Genomic DNA, 21,573 nt, shown 5'->3' with positions numbered 1-21,573 from the left:
GTGCGCAACTGTAGCATTTCGTTTGTATTTGTGAATTATTGTCCAAATATTGACTAATTAGGCTCAAAAGATTCGTCTCGCAAAGTACAACAAAACTGTGCAATTAGTTTTTAATTTCGTCTACATTTAGTACTCCGTGCATGTACCGCAAGTTTGATGTAATGGGGAATCTTCTTTTTGCATAGTGTCAAAGTTGGAAGTTTGGAGGTAACTAAACATGGCCTCAGTTAAAACTAAATTTTAGTTGATGGGATCTAAACAGGACCTAATTAGGCTCAATGACTACTAATTGCCAATCAGGGCCCCTCAATTTGGGGTGCCTGACGGGACCGCGCCGTTTGCACCATACATTATATGGGTCTGCGTAAGAAGCTCCAGCGGTGGTACTACAGTGAAGATCAAGACACTTAGGAGCTCGCTGGAGAGGGAGGATTGTTCTATTTGCAGCAAAGATAGGGAACTGGTGCTTTGTTACATCGTCATTTGCCTCTTGAACTTGGTGTATGAGGGGTGTGGATGTTGGCCCCGAGGTACATGATTGGCGTTTCGGTTCTGGTGTCTATGAATGTTAATTTCTCTTAGTCTCGATGTAGCGATATTGGACGGCCTAACCTGCATGGCCTTGGCCCTTGGTTGCTGGGTGAACGGATTAGTTTTACTAGATATTATGGTAATGTGTCTGTCCCTCTGTAAAAGACATGCTTATTTTGTGGCTCAAAGTAATGAAATCCAGGTACGCCCATTATGGAAAAACAAGCTCCATCAACATTCATGCATTTGATAAAAAAAAATGCAAGAAAAGACTAAGCATACTTTAAATTGTTGCATGTTGAACACATCAACACAAAAAATTGTTGCTACTAGTACTGTAGCAGCCTTATTACATGAACAACCAAGCAAGATGCAAAAAAGTCATGCAGCTTGGACACCAAGCCATGTCAACAACAATACAAATAGTAAAGAAAACTTCTCTTCAACAACTATGTGCAAGCACCAGTTGCTTTTGCTTACAGCAAAGACTTGAGCGGCCGTGCCTTCACTGGCTTCCCCCAGCGCTTACATGGATTCCTTTTCCTGTTGATTTTGTTGCGGCTAGAGTTTTGTTGCGGCTAGAGAGGAACCTTGGGCCTTGTTTAGTTCCCAATTTGGGAGTGGCAAAATTGGCATTTTGCCATAAATGCGCAACTATAGCATTTCGTTTGTATTTGTGAATTATTGTCCAAACATTGACTAATTAGGCTCAAAAGATTCGTCTCGCAAAGTACAACAAAACTGTGCAATTAGTTTTTGATTTCGTCTACATTTAGTATTCCATGCATGTACCGCAAGTTTGATGTGATGGGGAATCTTCTTTTTGCATAGTATCAAAGTTGGGAATTTGGGGGTAACTAAACATGACCTTGGTCATAGTATTCATCGCTGCTGCCTTTGTCGATGCCAGCAATCTCATTATTGTCATTGCAGCTAGGAACATCATCATGGGCTCCGACTCCATAATTGGCACCATCACCAGACTCCATAATTGGCGTTTGGGTACCAGGGGCTAAACTTTAGCCCTGTCACATCGGATATTCGGATACTAATTAGGAGGACTAAATATAAGCTAATTACAAAACTAATTGCAGAACCCCTAGGCTAAATCGTGAGACGAATCTATTAAGCCTAATTAATCCATCATTAGCGAATGGTTACTATAGCACCACATTGTCAAATCATGGACTAATTAGGCTTAATAGATTCGTCTCGCGATTTAGCCTAGAGGTTGTGTAATTAGTTTTGTAATTAGTCAAGGTTTAATACTCCTAATTAGTGTCCAAACATTCGATGTGACAGGGACTAAAATTTAGTCCCCTCCTCCCAAACACCCCCAAGCCTGTAGAGAAGAAGCATCTTTGGGCAGTTCTAGTTCCACCTCTTCTTGCTCGGGAGCTAGAGGTGCAGAGCCGTGAGTATTAGTGCTCCTACAATGCCTCTTTCCACGTAATAGGCCAAACCCGGCATAGTAGTAGAATTCTTCTGTTGCGTTAAAGTTGTTGGCGGGCTTCTTCTTTCGTGTCTTGGAGCTATTGTAGGGCTTAGAGGGTGCTGCTAATGTCATCACCACCACCTTCTCTTCCTCTGTTGCCAAAGCAAACTGTGGGTTCAAGTAGGAGCGCTTCTTCTTGAAGTGACACTTATAGAGGGTGTTGGGGCAGCTCACTTGCTGTTTGCAGTACCATCCTCTGCCATCATTCTTCTTGCACATAAAGTCATGTGGTGCCCCTTCCTTGCCCTCCTCGTTCTTCAACTTTGCCTTCTTGGCCTCACCCTCCATGCTCTCCTTCACTTCCTTTGCAATCTTCTTTGTTATCTTCTGCTTCACTATAGTCTTTTTCAGTATGATATGTAGTGTGTTTTGTCCATGCCAGCCACAGTTGCGGCCTGCCTCTTATTTTTCTTCACAAGCATTGCTGGCATGCTAGTCGACAAGAACCAACTTGTCTTGTACTTCAAATCCACACAGTAGCTATCCAAGAGGTCATCAACCACCTAAATGAAGAAAATAAGTAAATTAATAAAAACATCAAGTTGACAATATGCACAAATGCAATTACAAAGCCTACTACAAAATAGGGTTGTGGATCTAGGGTTTGGTACGCCTCCACGCCACCAATTCTAACCTTGCTATACAACCTGCCAAAATTACCACAAGGTGCAACCAGGTGGGACCACTCTCACCGACACCGCCCACTTGCTATGATGTCCTACACTTTCACGTACTAGCTGTCTAGGATGTCATCCACCATCTAATCAAACAAAGAAAAAGGTAAATTGATTAAAAAAACAAGTCTGCAACATGACCATGCACAACTCCTAGCCTATTGACGCATAAAAACAGGGAAGCAAATCTAGGGTTTGACCTCGATACCACTATAGATATTCTAACCATGGCTTTGCAGGCTTCCTAAATTACCACAAGTAAAAAAGTACTAATGTCACATACACCCCAGCTAGTGGGGGCCTCCCATCTATGGCCGATGGCCACCAACACGTAACCACTAGCGAACCCTAGATTCATGCACGAACAAGACCTATGAACCACAGGACCTACCAGGACCTCTCAAACGGAATGAGCTTGAGAAACATGAACCTCATACTACGAACCACACATCGTGCAATACTGATGAGAGAGAAAGCATGAGAATGATGTGGGAGAAAGGTCCCTGACCTGGGGATCGGAGAGGAGGAGGTCCCATGGTGAGCGGTTAAGCTCACAGAGCTCCCCAGATGCAGTTGTAGATCTCGAGATGCCACCCGCTCCATGAGATCCAAGTGATGTTGAGCACGATGCCAGGTATGGTGGTGGTGGCGGGAACTCAGGAGACGGGGCCACAAGCACAAAGTAGACGGAGCCGAGGATGCGGGAGGTGCTCCTGCGGATCCGCATGGTTGGGATAGGGAGGGATCTGGCGGCCTTGTGGCTCTAGGGTTCGTGGTTTCAAGTGGGGAGAGGTGGACAAGGCAGATATAGCATGAGGAAATGGATAGATGGTCAAGATTCACCCCACTCTTCTTTATTTAGGGTATGCCTTTTGTGTGAAACGTTGCCCCCTCTCAAAGACACCTTCCCGGTTGGTTGTGGTGGGCGAGCAAGTGGGGTCCACCACCTAGTGACTTCCATCTTCCAATTTGGTTTTTATGGCACCAAATGTTGTAGTTTCGACCAAAATGTTATTTTGTCTGTGCCATACAATGATCAACCGAAAAATTTGATGTGGTGTCATAACATTTTCTCTACATTGCCAAGCGACTCCCATATCCCAATTTGGTTTGTATGGCACCAAAGGCTATAGTTCAAACCAAAATGGTAGTTGTTTGTGCCATATAATGATCAACTGGAAAAAAATCTTTGCAAAATCTAAATCAAGATTTAGGCTTAGCCCGAGAGCCCTCCCAATTTGGAGCGAAGAAGAAGCCAAGGGTTGTCGAAAGACCAAAAAGGGAAAGAGAGAAGTAACAAAGCACTAAAGGAAGTAACACTAGCGTACCTCCTCCTCTTCCGGTGGTTTTTTCCATCTCCGACGGGTGTGGGCGGAGTGTCCAGTGGTGGAGGCCAAAGGGGGTGTGGTTGAAGGAGGGATTCGAGTTAGGGATTTAGGGTTTCTTGGTTGGGGGCTGAGTTTCCATGGCTGGGGGTTTAGAAGGATGGCCTTCGGCACCAGCAAGCCCGACGGTGGTTGTGGGTTGTCAACAGTGAGGTCGACGGTCGAATGGTGGAGGTGGCCGGTTGGAAAGAGCTGGACAGCTTGTGGCAGGGGTGCTTGTCAGCGCCAAGGGAACAGGGATCCCCTGAGAAGGCACTTACAAGTAGGGCCTGCCTGTAGAAAGAGGCTCCCTCTTGGAGCCGACCTAAGGAGATGGGCTCTAAGAACCAAAGCCCAGTAAGGACCAAGAAAAATATCGCCTCCACGTGGTGGGGTCTATTGATGGCCTACACGGTGGGAGCGGGGTGCTCCTAAGGAGGCTTCCCGGGAAGGCCCCTAAGAAGGCTCGTTTCGGGGCGAAGCAAGCAGTGGTGTGGTAGTCGAGGTAAGCCATCAGTAGGTACCCTGTCCACATAAAAACACCATCATTAAGGGTTGACGGGATGAGTTTGGGTGCCTTGGGGACTGACGGCTTCACCCATCCCATCCAACAAGCAGCGAACGCCGCCCTCGTGTTGAGAGTGCCAGCTTGGCTCCCGACCGCCCTCTGCCATGAGGCGGGCCCACACCACGGACGCGAGAAAGGGTGAAGGTCTCCCGGGAAGCGAATCGAATGCCCTTTGTCCTGGGGTGGTGGGCTCAGACTGAGAAGAGCAATGATCACCAGGGTAAAGCGATAAAAGGGAGGGGTTTACCATACAAAGGACCTGGTCAAGTCCTACGAAGCCGTGCGGGCCAAGGTGAGGAGCATCAGATGCAAGTAGGCGAGGTGTTAGGAGAACTGTAGCAAGGTGGGCGGCCATTGGGCCGCTCATTCACACCTGAGGGGGAATGAAGGATTGAGGTGCAAGACTTGCCCCGATCAGCCTTCCCATGAGCTAGGCCTATAAAAGGCTAGCTCTTGTACAAACACGAGGGGACAATTCTAAGCAACATAACACATATGATGTAGGGTATTATGCTTCCAAGCAGTCTAAACCTATCTAAAAACTTTCTCAGTGCAATCAACCAAACCAACTCCCCTTAACGCCTCTCAAATCCCTACACACGAACTAACCCCTAGGCTGAATCTCTAAAAGGGGTTCCCATCGGATCCCCGCTCTTGGTGCTTGACCACCGTTAGCTGTCGTGCCAAGTAGGAGGATAGTGGTGCGTTGAGATTTGAAGCTTCCTAGCTATGTAGAGGCAATAGGGAACCGTTTCGATTGTCGCCGGGCTCACCATAGTGAGTTAGATAGCGAAGCTAGCGGCGGCCAAGAAACACCCCACTGACGGGCGACAGTGTCGCAGTCAGTGACACCCATCCCTGCTCTGCGGCGGTCGGATGCCACAGCTTCGGCGTCGCTGCGCATCAACACTCCACACTGGGTCTCCGACGGAACAGTCTCTGCCGTGGGTCCTGTGGCCCGCTTCCATGAGGAGCCAAACAAATGTGCCGAGGAAATGGCCCGCCAACGCGGCTCCCGCACCCATTGCCACCTCGACTTTGACAACATGCTGCCGGGAGATGCTCTGGTGGCCGCCTAGGCCCCTCTCCTTCATCCACCAGTAGAGGCTAGTGTCGAAACCCTGAATGGGCGATGGTTGGAGGATCTGGCCAAGCTGGTGGGCAAGGCCTAGGCTCCCTATGGACTGGGCAAAAGTTCACGCGGCCAAACCCATCGGGATGGATGCGGGTCCGATTCGACCCACCACCCGTCCCCTAGCCGCTCACAGAGAGCCATCATGTCTCCCTCCTACTCCGGATAGCAGGACTTACGCACTCTCCTTGAGCGATACTGCTTGAGGAAGGATGCATGAGTCACCCTGGAGCGAAGCCGGGAGCAGCATCGCGAGACACCTAGACGGAAGACCAAGCCTCATCAGGATCTGCCCCTAGGGGGGATTCTTGGCGAGAAGGGAGGACCCACATGAATGGGGACGCCGACGCTAGCACATATAGGGCCGGGTGCCGTGCCTTCATGGCCAACCTCTGCCAGGTTGACTGGCCAACCAAATTCCGGCTTGAGATACCAAAGAAATGTGACGGCACCATCGACCCAAAGGAGTTCCTCCAAATCACACGACGTCCATTCAGGCTGCCGACACGGGGCAGAAGGTCATGGCCAACTACTTCCATGTCACCCTCCATGGGTCAGCGCGGTCGTGGCTCATGAATCCCTGTGGGATCTGTTCATTCATGGCCAAACCTGAGTGTGCAGTTCATCATCAACTTTGCGGGTTCGTTTACCCGACCAGGCATGGAGAGCGATCTCCATGCCATTCGTCAGCGTGATGATGAAACGCTGTGACAATACATCCAGTGTTTGATCCCAGTTCACAACACAATGCCTCGCATCACCGCAACCTCGGTGATAGTCGCCTTCAAGCAAGGTCTCACTGACCAGTGACTGAGAGAAAAGTTGGGGACCCACAGCATCGAGACAGTTCCCGAACTGTTTGCCCTGGCCGACAAGTACGCCCAGGAGGCTGAAGCACAGGCCCTGCCCCCTCCACGGGAAGTAGCCACCCAGCAGGAAGAGAAGCACCCCCAGCTCGGCAAGGGTTAGGGAGACAAAAGGAACAAAAGGCTGTCACCACGCTGGGTCGACTGGCCTTGGCAAAGTTCATGGCAGCAGTGCACTACGCCTACTCGACCCTAAAGATCTCGGGTCCATCCGGTGTCATCTCGGTTAAAACCGATGTGAAAGGGGCAGTGTACTCCATCGAGAAGCTCTTTGAGGCCCTGATTGTGGCTGCGCCCGTTGATGATGATGAGCGCCCGGAGCAGAACCCACACCCTTTGACCAAGCAGTGCATTGTCCCCGATGTCACCGTGCTCACCAAGGATGTTCCGCTCGGGGACGACCCCGGCAATGTTGTCAAGATCGGGGCCCAACTGGGCGGAAAATAGGAAGGCACGCTCGTCGCCTTCCTTCGGGCTAGACCCGATGTGTTTGCATGGGAGCCGTCGGATACGCCCGGGGTCCCCAGGAAGGTGATCGAGCACAAGCTTCCCGTGTGTCCCGAGGCGTGGTGCATCCTGCAAAAAGTCCGACGATAGGCCACGAAAAGGCAGGATTTCATCCGCGAGCAAGTCTGAAAGATGCTAGAGGCCGAGATCATCCGGGAGGTCTTCCACCCCGAGTGGCAGGCTAACCCGATCATCATGCTGAAGGCCAACGGGAAGCTCCAGATGTGCGTCGATTACACCGACCTCAACAAGGCCTGCCCAAAAGATCCTTTTCCGCTACCCCGCATTGACCAGGTCATCGATTCCACGACGGGATGCGACCTCCTTTGCTTTCTGAATGCGTACTCCAGGTACCACTAGATAGGCATGGCAAGGGAGGATGAGAAGAAAATAGCATTCACCACTCCGATGGGGATGTATTGCTATTTGTGTATGCCATTCGGCCTAAAAAAAGCCGGTCCAACCTTCCAGCGAAACATGCGCATCATGCTGGAAGATCAGCAAGGTCGGAACGTCAAGGCGTACATCGACGGCATCATTGTCAAGACCCAGGACCAAGCCTCACTACTCAAGGATCTGTCCAAAACATTTGACAACCCGCGAGCGACGCGCCTGAAGTTCAACTAGGAGAAGTGCATGTTCGGAATACCATCGGGAGAGCTCCTGGGCTTCCTCATCTCCAACAGGGGGATAGAGGAGACCCACGAGAAGCTCGAGGCCATAGAGCGCATGTAGCCTCCCACCCGCTAGAAGGACATGTAGCGTCTAACGGGCTGCATGGCTGCTCTGGGGCGATTCATTTCGAGGCTTGAAGAAAGGGGGCTTCCCCTCTTCTGGTTGCTCAAGAAGATAGGGCACTTTGAACGGACCGAAGAAGCAATTATAGCCTAAAGCAATTAAAGTTGTACCTCTCAACACCAGTAACATTGGTCCCCCCTAGAGACGGAGAACCATTGCTCCTGTACATCGCTGCAACCCCTAGGTCGTGAGCGCAGCTCTGGTGGTCGAAAGCGGGGAGCAGGATCCTCCCCTCAGTGGGTACGACTCGCTGTCTACAAATAGCCTCTCCCGGGGACCCCTAATGGTGGTCCTAGGGGAGCGGCTCCTGCCAAAATCCCTCCCGGCACGCCATCCACTGATGAGCCTCTCCCGGGGGCTCTCGACGGTGGTCCCGAGGAAGCGGCTCCAGTCGAAGCCCCTCCTCAGGAATCAGGAAGGCACCGGGCAGACTGTGAAGTGGTCCATTGAACTGGTCAAGTTCAGCCTCCAGTTTGTTCCCTGACATGCCATCAAGAGTCAGGCCCTAGTAGATTTCATTGCCGAGTGGACCTCGGTACCCGATATCGAGAAGGAAGCCGTCCCGGGATCTGTTGACCCGGGACATGAGGAACCATGGACGCTTGAATATTGGACCATGAACTTCGACAGGTCGCTCACCCTGCACGGCGCAAGAGCTGGCGTGGGCCTTACCGTACCGATGGGGGAGACCCTTCGTTATTAAATACAGCTCGACTTCCGGGCCACCAATAACATGGCGGAGTGTGAGGGCTTGCTCGCCAGACTCTGGGCGGCTTCCGGCTTAGGGATCCCATGGTTATTGGTGAAGGGAGACTCCCAGCTGGTGGTCAACCAAGTATCCAAGGAGATCGGTGCACGGACCCCCAGATGGCCGCGTATGTCACCAAGGTCCAGAGGATGGTGTGACACTTCGACGGAATAGAGCTCTGACACGTCCCTAGAAGGAATAACATGGACACCGATGAGCTATCATGTCTCGCCTCGTCTCGAGCACCTCTGCATCCAGGAGTATTTGAGGAACGGCTCACACGACCTACTGCTATGGTAGCTGACCATAGCGAAGAGTAAGCCTCGCCGCCAAGCGAGGGGACCCAGTCCATGCCACAAAAGGGAAGCTTAGTGCTCCCCATATGTTCTCAGGGACCCTCGTGGATGGATGACATTCGTGGCTTACTAAAGGAAAACATCCTTCCCGAGGATGATCCCGATGCGGAAAGGATCGCACGACAGTCCAAATGCTATGTCATGGTAGATGGGGATCTATACCGACATAGCACGGACGGGGTCCTCCTGAGGTGCATATCTCGGGAAGAGGGCGGCGAGCTCCTCACCGAGGTCCACGAGGACGAGTGAGGAAGTCACTCCTCGTCCCGCATGCTAGTAGGGAAAGCCTTCCAGCAAGGCTTTTACCAGCCAACAACTCTCGAGGATGCAACCAAACTGGTTAGGCGCTGCAGGGCGTGTCAATTCCACGCAAAGCATATTCATCAATCAGCATAGGTGCTCAACACCATCCCGTTGTCATGGCCATTTGTGGTCCAGGGGTTGGACATTTTGGGACCATTCCCAAAGGTAGTCGGAGGCTATGAATGGCTATATGTCGTGGTGGACAAATTTACTAAATGGCCAGAGGTGGTGCCGGTCATCAAAGCAAACAAAGGTTCAGCCTTGAAGTTCATAAAAGATCTGGTGGCCCACTTCAGAGTGCCCAACCGAATCATCACCGACAACAGGACACAATTCACCAGTGCCCTATTTGGCGATTACTGTGAAGACATGAACATCAAGCTATGTTTTGCGTCTGTTGCTCATCCTAGGAGCAATGGGCAGGTGGAAAGGGCCAATGTAGAAGTGCTCAAAGGGCTAAGGATGAGAACCTACAACGAGCTCAAGAAGCACGACATCCGGTGGATTGATGAGTTGCTAGTAGTAGTATGGGCTAACCGAACTACTCATAACAGGACCACGGGAGAAACTCCTTTCTTCCTAGTTTATGGGGCAGAAGCGGTCCTCCCCTCCGAGCTAACCATAGGAAGCCCATGAGTACGAGCCTACGAAGAACAGGATCAAGAGCTCATGTGCCACCAAGATGTCTTGTACCTAGAAGAAGCAAGGCACAGATCAGCGATACGAGCAGCCCGGTACCAGCAAGCACTACGTTGTTACCACCAGCGACATGTCCAACCACGAGAGCTTCAAGTCGGAGACCTGGTGCTACAACGCTTTCAGTCCCAGGAAGGCAAGAACAAACTATCCCTCATGTGGGAAGGGCCTTTTCGGGTGACGGAAGTACGACAGCTAGGAGCGGTCAAGTTGATTGACGAAGATGGCATACCGGTGCCCAACGTGTGGAACATTGAACACCTCCATAAGTTTTACTCGTAGATAGTGTGAGGGGACCCATTGCTCAGTAATCAAGGACAACTACCCGGGACGTTCATCCCCGGGACAGTTGCCCGAGGGCTCCCACCTATGTACCGGTTTACAAATGTATCAGTTTAATGTTATCTTTTTAATATAATCTATGTTTCAGCATCCTAAACATATACTCTTTTTATAGCAATTTAAAAAAAATTCTGAACACAAGAAGTAATCCTTAGGGCACATGCCCTCAAGGAACGTGTTTTGTGTCTAAGACGATAGTTGCTGAGTCACCAGCGAGTCCCAACGGTTAGCGCCTAACTCCTGGCCTGGTCCCTGGACCCCAGGCATGGCCAAAACCTAACGATTCATTGTCTCTATTGTCCTATCTGCTGGTGCAAACACAAGTACAATAAGTGGCACCACCCCGGGAAGGGGAAAAAATAAGAAAACAACACCATCCTTTATTTCATGTTTCTAGCACGGCAACCTTTTCACAACACAAAAGGGAGCCAAGTACTCTGAAACAGAAACTTCTTTTCAGTGTTACACAGGAAAGTACACGGCCGTCACGGCCTAAAATAAAAAGTTCTACAAGGATGAAGGGAGCTCCGCGATGCGTGAATTGGAGGTTCCACGCCATGGAGAAGGGGAAGTCCATGAGCGCGGAGCACCGCTCGAGGATAGGAGCACCCTGTTGTAGCTAAAGATGAGAAACAGGGTGAAGGAGACACCCAAGATCAGCAACAGCAGTGGCAGTAGATAAGGCCATAGCCCCGGGTGGAAGGAGCGCCTCCGTGTCCACCATGGATGCTCCGTCTGCCCAGGAGGAAGGCGACAGGCAAGATGCAACAACGTCAGGCACGTGCAAGGCGCGCACCGGGTATCTTTCCCCGGCGGACGCCCGCAGCATGGCTGACATCTCGGCAGCTGTAGGCACAGCACATCAATAACATTCCCCCGTGGATGGAGATGTGAAGATGGGCTAGCCCTTTTGACCATGGCATCCGCCATGGCTAGCCGAAGGCGCGCGGGGACGACGGCATCACTCCAGTCCAAGAGGAGGCTGGGGGCTGCAGCGCAGGGCTATTCTTGAAAATGTGCTAGAGGCTGGCCCTCCTAGCAGAAGCCCCCACAAGCATCCCCCAACCCCATCTCGGGGACCAGATCAGCAGCCTCCAGAAGAACGAGGATGTCAAGCCAGCGATAAATTAGAGCAACCCTACCATGGGCGCCTTCCATCGACTGCGCCCTCACCGGCGGACCCCCAACGGCACTAGGCCAGCCCACGCTGGAGCAACAACATCCACAGGAGCCCTAGGAGGTTGCCCACGTAGCTCGGGCTCGGCATCCAGTCCGCGGGCCTACCTCGGCGGTAAGGTCTCGACACTGAGGCGGTGTGAGGAGGTGTCGATGGACGTGTACCGCACCTGCTTCCGAGACAGATTCATCGCGGTCGCGGGTGGCGGCCTTCGTCGACTTCTCCACCCTTCTGCATGGCCTACCTCATCAGTGAGGTGGCATAGGGCCTTCCCTAGGGGCAACAAAACCCACAGGAGACCCTGCGATGGACCTAGGGAGGGCCGCCCGTGAGGTCACCCAGCCGCGCAGCTCCCTAACTTTCAACCCAGCTTTGCTATGCTAGGTGAGAAAGGGAAAGGAAGGTAGGATAGGTGCACAGACCTGAGGTTCTACACACCACACCCCCGCTCATCGCCGGTCCGCCGCTCCTAGAGCGCCAAAACTCCCATCTCCTATGCTAAGGAGGGCAGGCTGCATAGTGTGGTAGCCTCCCTTTCAACTCCCTCACCAGGTAAGGCACTTTGGAGAGGTGAGGTCCAAGGGCAAAGCCATCACATCCCCCAAAAAGAACTAAACGAACTGCGAGTTCCATGACGTCGATGGTGAACAACGAAGACAACCCTAGGATCTATTTATAGCTGGAGAAGTCACACTACCTGATAAGGTCGCCCTGTTCATGGGGCAACCATTGGACCAGGGACGATGCACAACCCAGTGGTCCGAAGGATGCCCGATCTGACGGTCGCCAGGTGCCGCCCCCCCTCAAAAGGGGTGTAGGGTGGAGCCAACAGTCGTACCATGCCCCTTACGACACGAGGACCATGATGGGTGAAGCAAGTAGAGTTAGCATGACACGCAAGCGCGCTCGACAGCATGCGCTGGCGCCGGACTGCCAGGTGCTACCACGTGACTAGAAGGTTCCCTGACTTGGATAAAAGAAAGGAAAAAGACTGGGATAGAGAACAAAAGCTAAATCCAGAAGCCAAAAGGGGAAGTCTGGTTTATTACAAAAGTGGGGGGGAGGGCACAACATCATACCCCAAAAGTTCAGGTGCCACACCAGAGTAGGGCCAACCCAAAAGGAGAACAAAATGAATAAAAAAACAAGACTATGGGGACAAGGGGGGCGCTAGGGGCTGCTAGCGTGCGGTGGCTGCCGAGGAGCCATCGGAGGCCTCGTTTGCGGAAGTCGTAGGAGCAGCACCTGGATCCTCTTCCCCCTTGCCGTCGGCCCCTTCATCAACCGGGGCTAGGGCAAAGTAGCCCACCACTTTGGCAGCTAGGTCGCGGACGGCGGCATGAGCAGCTTCCTCTTCCTCAACGGTCAGGCCGTCACATAGTGCCTCCATGGGAAAATCCGCTAACCGAGCCCTTAGACAGGCAAGGATGTGCTCTACGATGTTCTGCGCCAAGTCGCGCGCCCTTTGCAGCGTGGCCGCATCCACAGCTGACCGAAATGCCTCCAAGTGCTCCGCCAGCCTAGTGAAGGCGGGTAGAAGACGCTCCGGTCCACGGTTAGCTGACAAGCTAGGCAAAGGAAACCACTCCCAACCACCATCCAAGAGCTCATCACGGAAGCGAAGGCCAATGGCGCGAAAACCTTCGGTGGCTTCCCGGGAAGAAAGCCGAAGTCGCTGGAGCTCCTCTGAGAAGCCATGCAAAAGGGAGAGCACACTAGCAACCTTTGCCTCAGCCTCCGCCGCTCGCTTCAGGGCTCCCTCCCGAGCACTTTCGGCCTCCTTCACCTGCCACTGGGCATCAAGAAGTTGGGCTTTGATGGCATCCATGGTGGCGCGGATCTTGGCGACCGACATCACGCGATCCACCTGGATCACCTCATTGGCCTCCGCCTGCGCCGCTTCCACCCACTAGCTGATGGCGGCCGCATCCGCCGCCTGCTAGGACATCTCGTCTCATGGTGGTCCAGCGACTGCGCGCGAGTTTCCAGGCTCTACATGAGAAGGTTGAGCTCGTGACTGTGACGGGCCAGGTGCCTCTTGTAACACCTTGCCTTTTTAGAGCATTTAAAAATATGGGCTTTTTAAAATTTTTGTTTAAATATAATGTACTTCCCTTCTCCCAAATATTCAAAATCTTTTAACAAACAAACCCTGCATAAAATACCGGCATATGTGTTGCATATGGCTGCTCTAGGATTAATCCTTCAAAAAATCCTCCTTATTCTCAAAAACCTAGAATTAATATTCAAAATTAGTTTGAATATTGACTCAATCCTCCATAAACCCACAACCCCATTCAAGTATTTTTGGTGTCCTATATGTTCCAAAACACTCTAGCACTATGACCAATTTAACTCCACCGTTTGAACTTTCCTTAAATTTGAAATCCCTTTCAAATTTGATTCAAACCTTACTTAAACAAATAGGAAATTTCTTTGGAAACTTCTTAATAAGCATGCCCTTTCTTTCGGCCCACCTCCTCCTTTCCACCTCCTCGCCTTGGCCTGCTTCTCCCTCGCACGTGCATCCAGCCCAGCCGGCTGTTTCGTCCGGCCCAATCCGCCTCACGGCCTCCCTATCCTGCCCAGCCCGCACACGAGCCAGCCCACACGGCCCACCTCCTCTTACCTACAGCACCGCCGCCGTCGGCACTCGGTCCCCCGGCACTGCCGCCATGCGCCGCCTCGCTCCACCATGCTGCTCCACTGCGTGCCGCCGCACCGAACCATCCTCTCTCTTCCCTCTCACTTGCTCCTATCCTCACCCTGCTGACACCAACACAGGCACCGCCCCAGTGCCCGCCACCATGCCACGTCGCCGCGCCATAGCCCTTCTCCATGGTAACATCCACATCGCCACGACGCCATGCTCCGCAGATGCGCCTCCCCTTCCCGCCTTCTCCTGCAAGCAGGGCACCTCATCCTGGTCATCCCCTTCCCCCTGCCACCGGTGTCACCTTACCCTATCCTCCTCTACCGCCATCATGACACTGTCATCATACTCATCCACACCGGCATTGCAGCTCCCCCTCCCTTTCCCTCGCCGCGAAGCCACCGGCCGCTCCTATCCTCTCCTCTGACACCGCATGCGCTCTCCATCCCCGCTGCCACAATTCCCTGCCGCTACCATTTCCGGCCACCACTATTCCCAGCCGTTGTGCAATCCTTCAGCCCTCGGCCGGCCTCATCCCTTCACCCCACCAGCGCCATGTTCCTTGGCTGCTAAGCAAGGTTCGGTGACGTGGCCGCCACCCCCTCCTACACCGCGTGCCTGCATATAAAAGGCACCCCGCTCCCCGCTCACTTCCATACACCATCGGCCAAGCCGAGCCCCCTCTTCCCGTGGCCACGCCATTTCCCTTCTCTCTCTCCTCTCCACAACCTCCCCACCCGACTCGCCTTGTCCTATACTCTTTCTTGGTTCCAGTGGCGAGGCTAGGGGTGGCCGGAGGCACCAAATCGGTGCCGCCCCGGCGAGCCCATGGCAGCACCCATGGTGATCCCGGCGGTGCCGCCCGGGTCCGGCGCTACCCCCGGTACACGCCACCCCCTCCCCCTGTCACCCTTCCATCCACCCTCTCTCTTCCAGTCAAACTGACACGCGAGCCTGCTGGGTAATGCTGTCGCCACAGTTAACCTCCCACACCTCCACTCGTCCCTGTACATGGTCTAGTGGACCGCTCTCCCCCTTCCACTTGTCCACCGGGTCCATGAACGAGGCGCACAAAACAGTGCGCCAGCAGCCCCCTCTCCGACGGCAGCCCCCTCCAAAAATGCTATATCCACCCAGCTTGTGTACCCCAAAGTTCACTTCAACCCTTTCCTCTTCTCCAAAAATTCCCCAAAAATTTTCAAAAATACTAGGGATCATTCCAAACCCATCCATGCCTTCCTTTCCCATAGTTCATCTCATTAGTGGCCCAACCTTTCTAGGAAAGATGTTGTCCCACCTCCACCCGCCGTCGTGCCCTAACCCCCAGGTACCGGGCTGGGTCGAAGTCGAGTGCGCCATGCGGCCTATAGCCACCTTACCTGCAATTGTAACAGCACCCAGCAAACTGGTTCTCGCTACCCTATCGCCGCTAATCCCTATTGCTGCCACGCATCTGCCTGATCTTGTACTGGCCCCTCTATCACCATGTGTGCTATTTCCTAGCACCGGGACAAAGTGGTGTCCGTCGTACAAGCTCTCTAGCTTCTATTCTACTTGTTCTTGGCCGACTGCATCTGTTGCCATGTGTACCATCCCCTAGTGCCGGGACAGACCAACTGTCACACAAGCTCTCAAGTATCATTCCACAAATTCCCTAGTGACCCCAACCCCTTAAGGATCTACTCAACCTCCAATTTGTTCCACCACATAGCCGTTATACCGCCCAATTGAAACCCCCAAATATCATCCCAACCTAGTTATAATGCCCAACCAAAACCCTAAACCTTAACCCCATCTAGCCGTTATGCCGCCCATCCAAAACCTCAAATTATCACTCAAACCCAGTTGTTATACTGCCTGTCCAAAACCCTAGGAAATCCATTCATAGTTTCTTAAAATTCTTCTCAAAATCCAACCATTCTATCCATTAATTATTTAGAAACTTATTTCTAAATAAGTAATAAACCTTTCATCCTTTGTTCGGGAATTCACCCTTAAATGGTAGGTAATTCCCAAGATATCCATCATCCTTCTCCCTTCCCAAATTCTTAGATATTTGATTGATGTATTATTGTATTGATTGTTATTTTATGTGCTTTTATAACCGGTAGACGACTAGGCTCCACCCTGAAGCCGAGGATTCAGAAGGACGTGAAGCCGAAGACCTGGTCGCCCTAGGAAGTGTTAATGAAGGCAAGTCCTAACGCCAACTTCCTTGACCATATTTTCATCCTAATTTTATAGTTAATAAAATTTACCAAGATAATAATCTGACTTGCATATTTCCTAAGAACCATAGGGGCAACCCCTCTGCTCCCTCTCTTGTCTTGACTTGAAGCCATTGCTAGCCAAAAATCCTATTGATGACCCTAATCTCAACTAGATCGATGATCTCGCATCATCCCTTAGAAACATCACAATTATAATGCTTTTATGGAAAAACCCTAGAGTATGTGAGTTTAGTAATAAAATCAACCAACTAAAGAGTTAGAAACCGTTAAGGATAGGACAAGGAAGTAAGGGGGCAGCCTCGGTAGAGGATCCTGTCCCAAAAGCTTACTCCGGTCATATAAGGACCGGCTCACGGCAAAGTCTTTCTAGTGAAACGTGCAACCATATGTGCGAAAAAGATACAGCCTTCAGGAGTGCCTAATCATGTGAGGCCTTGATTCAAACCCCACCAGCAGAACCTAGTAAACCATCCCAAGGGGCCATGGTGGGCAACAGGTAGGCTGGAGCAGGACTTTTGCAAAGTCCCAGGTCCAGTCATCATGGGTCATAAGTTGAGGACCTGGTGGCATTGTATGCAATATCATGATGCATCTGTTTTTCCAAGATAGTGTCCACGTATGGACGTAGTATGGCCCCTTTTTAGACCCCAGTCGTACTTATGGATGGAGCTATGGAATGTTGTCTAGAGATAGATGCTGGTGGGTATGGGTCTCGTAGGTCAGTACCGCCTTTCACGGAGGTATGGGCTGATCGAATGCATGGGAAAGTGTACACCTCTGCGCGGAGTATAATCTATCTGGATAGCCGAGGCTCACTGTTTCGAGCCCACATAGTCAAAGATCCCATCGGCTAAAATCATAACTAGAGTGTGGTAAGATGGGTCCGAGGCCCTAAGAGACTAATTTGGAATGAGGTATAAGCCGGCCTAGAAGGACCTCGACGGTCTCTGGTGCTCTCTAAAACTTGGGAACTGGTAGGGGAGGTAAGATTCCCCCTCCAGGACCACCCAACTACATAAAACTGGATTCCTTCCTTCCCATCTTCCAAAACTCACCCCACCATGCATAAAGTAGGTTTCTTAATAAAAACCAACCTTCATACCCTTTCCTTGAACTTCCCAGACATTTAATATAATTTTCAACGCTAGGATTTGCTGAGTATCATAAGTGTACTCAGGTTTGCTTTCATTTGTATAGGGTTAGGACTTGTATGGTGCTATAAATTCATTCTGCTTGTGGAATGAGTAACTGCACCGCTCTCCGCTACGTAAGGTGAAACCTGTTTTCCATGATATTATGCATCTTTTATTGTTTTGATGCTAAACTGTGATGATAACTATATCAGCTACTGATCCAGGGACTGATACAGGTAATCAGTGGGATTTCCGAAAGGAGGTCCCCACAGCTCTCTGCTCCTGCGCGGCTTCGCGGGCGGCAGTCACAGCCTAACGATGCTCCTCCTCCCAGCACTAAAGTTGATCGGTGCGCTCTTGCAATTTGAGTTCGCGGGCCGCCATTGCCTCGTTGGACGCATCGAGCTACTACTCGTGCGTAGCAACCGCCTCCTCGCATGCCACCAGGTCTTCCTCTTAGAGATGGGCCAATTGCTCGCGGCAGGCAAGGTCGACCACCAAGAAGTGGAGCTCTTCCTCACGCTCCAGGAGCTTCGCCACGCGCTCCTCAGAGGGTACCCTGTCGGGTACCACGGCCACCCGCTGAATGTCCTCGAGGGCTGCCTCCAAGGTGCGCTGCACCTTGGGAAGGATGGCAGCCGTCTCCTCTCCACCACCGGCAACCGCTGCTAGCGATGGCACCATCAGGGCCGAGCCTGCGCCAGCCAACTCTGTCAGCGATGGAGGCTCCACAGCTGCCGCCACAGTGGACAGAGCAGTCTCTTCCACCGCCACCGAAGCAGGCGCCATCGAGATGGCAGGAGCCCCGGCAACCACCACCACCGTCCCGGCGTCATCACCACCCGAAGCAAGGGGTGGGGTGGGGGCGGACGCAGGCTAGCATGGTCGCCCATTGAAGTTTGGGTCCCCACTGATGGGAGACCCAAGTCCTAGCGGGCTGGCGATGCGGGGGCATGGTGAAGCAAGCAGGACCTGTTGATGTCACCCACGCTTGCAGAGGCCCCACCCGCAGGGGGCTGTTGCCCACCAGGAGGGTAGCCCACCACAAGGGAGGTACACCAGACTGAGGGGGACAAAGATGGGAGGGCCCTTTCGCTAGATCCCCTGAGTGGGGTCTGCGACGGCAAACCACTCGTGCCCCTAGAGAAGAAGTGTTTGAGAGAGAAAGAGAGATGAATAAAGAAAAAAGGAGCATGAGTCAAACCTGTGCCTGGGCCCTACGTAGTGCCACCGGGAAGCTGAGGCCACAATGGTCACCCCTACCCTCGAGCATTTGGATGGGGGAAAGCGACCGATGGCCGCGCTTGATGGTCCCACCGATGATGACCCTTGCCCCAGGGCAGGCAAAATGTGCAGAAGAGAGGGTGGCGGCGATGACGAATAAGAAGAGCCTACTAGGATCGGAGAGGAGGACCGCGGACGCTTCCCCTCCCCTCTGGGAGCCACTGTCCCCGAAGATCCATCTGTTCCCCCCTCAATGCGGATGCCACCAGAGAGGTGAGCGCGGCGTGCAACGAGCCCACGCGCATCGGTCTCCGAAAGCATCGAGAGGACGGCATGGCACAACTGGTCCTCGCACAAGGGCACAACACCCCCTGGTAGGATCCCCGTCACTAGGTCCCGTACCTCTACAATTAGCATCAACAGCTCCAAGATCTCTGTCTCGGTGAGGTTTGTGCCCACCTCTCGTCGTGTGCGGGTCGTATCATCCTCGCCAGTGTAGAACCACGCCGGGCGAACCCGCGCATGCAAGGGCACGAGACGGCGGTGGAGGAAGTCCGTCACTACCATGGTTGATGTGAACCTAGCCTACCATAATTGGACAATCCGGTCCAGCACCGGCCACCATCCTTCTCCAAGGATGGGTGAGGCGGACCATGTGTCGACTTCGGTGACCAAAGGAGAGGCCGGAAGGTAGATGCGCTGGTGGGGTGTGATGGTGTTCATATGCAGCAACTGCCTCTTCCAATCTTCCTACTTATCGTGGAGGATCATGGCAATGTACTCCCCCTCATGAGTGGCCCGAAGCTTGAAGAAGCACGCCCCCACCATGCGGGGAGGCGTTGCCAGCTAGTATGCTTGGGCATTGGAGGTACAAGAAGTGGCGGAAGAGCTCGACGGAAGGTCACACACCGATGAACATCTCGCACAGATGGGTGAAGATGGCTAGTGTGAGGACGATGTTGGGCGTGAGATGCACCAAATGCATCTGGTACTCCTCCAACACGCAAAGGAAGAAGGTGGAGAATGGGGGAATGAGCCCACAGAAGAAGAAGGGGAGGAACACTACCACCTCCCTTGGCTCGTCGGGAGTCGCCGAATCCGTCGCCCCATGAATCACCATGCTACCAACCCGACCAACCAGGGGCAGCATCGCCCGAATCTTCTCTAGGGCATCCGCAGCCATGATCATCGAACGCCTGAGGTCGGCAACCCGGGGGTCACGCTGGAGCAGCTGGAGCGATCACTCCTGGTCATGGCAGTGAGAAGAGGAGTAAAGGAAGAGAAAATAGCGAGAAGGTGAAAGGTTGCAAATGACAAGTGGAGATGAAGGAAGCCCTAAGGGCTTGCACATGGGGCTTTATAAAGTGACGGTTGCGGTGCTTCGACTTCGAGAAACGGCCGCCGAAACATAAGTACGGGAGGGTCCTAGAATCTAGGGGAATCCCAACCAAAACTCAGGCGTTTTGGCACAAGGAGAAGACAAAGCGTCGAAAGGTGGCCCACTTCCTACTACTGGGCCCCACGCTTGACCTAGGAAAGATGGTCCAACATGGGGCCGGGGGCTGCTGTCAGCACCAAGGAAACAGGGGTCCCCCGAGAAGGCACTTACAAGTGGGGCCTACCTGCAGAAAGAGGATCCCTCTTGGAGCCCAACTAAGGAGATGGGCTCTAAGAACCAAAGCCTAGAAAGGACAAAGAAAAATATTGCCTCCAGGTGGTGGGGTCTACTGATGGCCCACACAGTGGGAACGGGGTGCTCCTAAGGAGGCCTCCCAGGAAGGCCCCTAGGAAGGCTCGGTTCGGGGCGAAGCCAACAGTGGCGTGGCAGTCGAGGTAAGCTATCGGCAAGTGCCCTGTCCCCATTAAAACACCATCATTACAAGTTGACGGGATGCGCCTGGGTGCCACGGGGACTGACGGTTTCACCCGTCCCGTCCAACAGGCGGCAAGCGTCACCCCTGTGTCGAGAGCGCCCGCCTAGCTCCCGGCCATCCTCTGCCTTGAGGTGGGCCCACACGTGGACCTGGAAAAGGGTGAAGGTCTCCCGGGAAGGGCCCCGGGAAGCGAATCGAACACCCCCTGTCCTGGGGTGGTGGGCCCAGACTGAGAAGAGCAATGATCGCTAGGGGAAAGCGATAAAAGCAAGGGTTTTACCATACAAAGGACCTGGTCAAGTCCTACGAAGCCGTCCAGGCCAAGGTGAGAAGCATCAGATGCAAGTAGGTGAGGTGCTAGGAGAACTGTAGCAAAGTAGGCGGCCATTGGGCCGCCGCATTCACACCTGAGGGAGAAGGAAGGATTGGGCACAAGACTTGCCCCAATCAGCCTTCCCATGATTTGAACATAACACACAGGACGTAGGGTATTACGCTTCCGAGCGGCCTGAAACTGTCTAAAAACTTTCTGAGTGCAATTAACAAAACCAACTACCCTCAACGCCTCTCAAATCCCTACGCACAAACTAACCCCCAGGCCAGATCTCTAAAAGGGGTCCCATCGGATCCCCACTATCGGTGCTTGACCACCGTTAGTGCTACTCACTCGTAACCATAGCGGTGGTGGGGTCGTGGGCGGTGGCTCTGGTGGTGGCAGTGCTGCCAGAGTCACGCGGGCTGGTTGGGGAGGCAAGAAATCTCATATTCGAATACCATGGATATAAGAGGAGGGAGGTTGAGAGAGGAGAATGGTGCTCACCAGTGTTGGAGGTGAGTTGGCAGTTGGCGGCGCGCAAAGGAAGATGAGACAGTGGTGAATGGAGGACGATGAGAGCAGGTT

At 52.8% G+C, this 21,573-nt stretch overlaps 2 protein-coding genes across 2 annotated transcripts; one reads left to right on the top strand and one right to left on the bottom strand.

Annotated features, from left to right (window-relative positions):
* Positions 1-1,388: 1,388 nt before the first annotated feature.
* On the bottom strand, positions 1,389-3,427 carry LOC117835393 (uncharacterized). Its single transcript, XM_072290448.1, has 4 exons — positions 3,209-3,427; positions 2,478-2,529; positions 1,913-2,421; positions 1,389-1,514 (listed from the first exon to the last, which is right to left on the bottom strand). Exons 1-4 carry the CDS (start codon positions 3,425-3,427, stop codon positions 1,389-1,391), a joined length of 906 nt encoding a protein of 301 aa, XP_072146549.1.
* Positions 3,428-7,269: 3,842 nt separating this feature from the next.
* Positions 7,270-7,764, top strand: LOC140221124 (uncharacterized). The gene is made up of 2 exons (XM_072290447.1): positions 7,270-7,431; positions 7,609-7,764. The coding sequence occupies exons 1-2, from the start codon at positions 7,270-7,272 to the stop codon at positions 7,762-7,764; spliced, it is 318 nt and encodes a 105-aa protein (XP_072146548.1).
* Positions 7,765-21,573: the final 13,809 nt, after the last annotated feature.

This window comes from Setaria viridis, chromosome 9 (genome assembly GCF_005286985.2).
Source record: "Setaria viridis chromosome 9, Setaria_viridis_v4.0, whole genome shotgun sequence".
Taxonomy (NCBI): Eukaryota; Viridiplantae; Streptophyta; class Magnoliopsida; order Poales; family Poaceae; genus Setaria; species Setaria viridis.
Note: the sequence above shows the minus strand (reverse complement) of the source record. Positions and strands in the feature narration are given on the sequence as shown.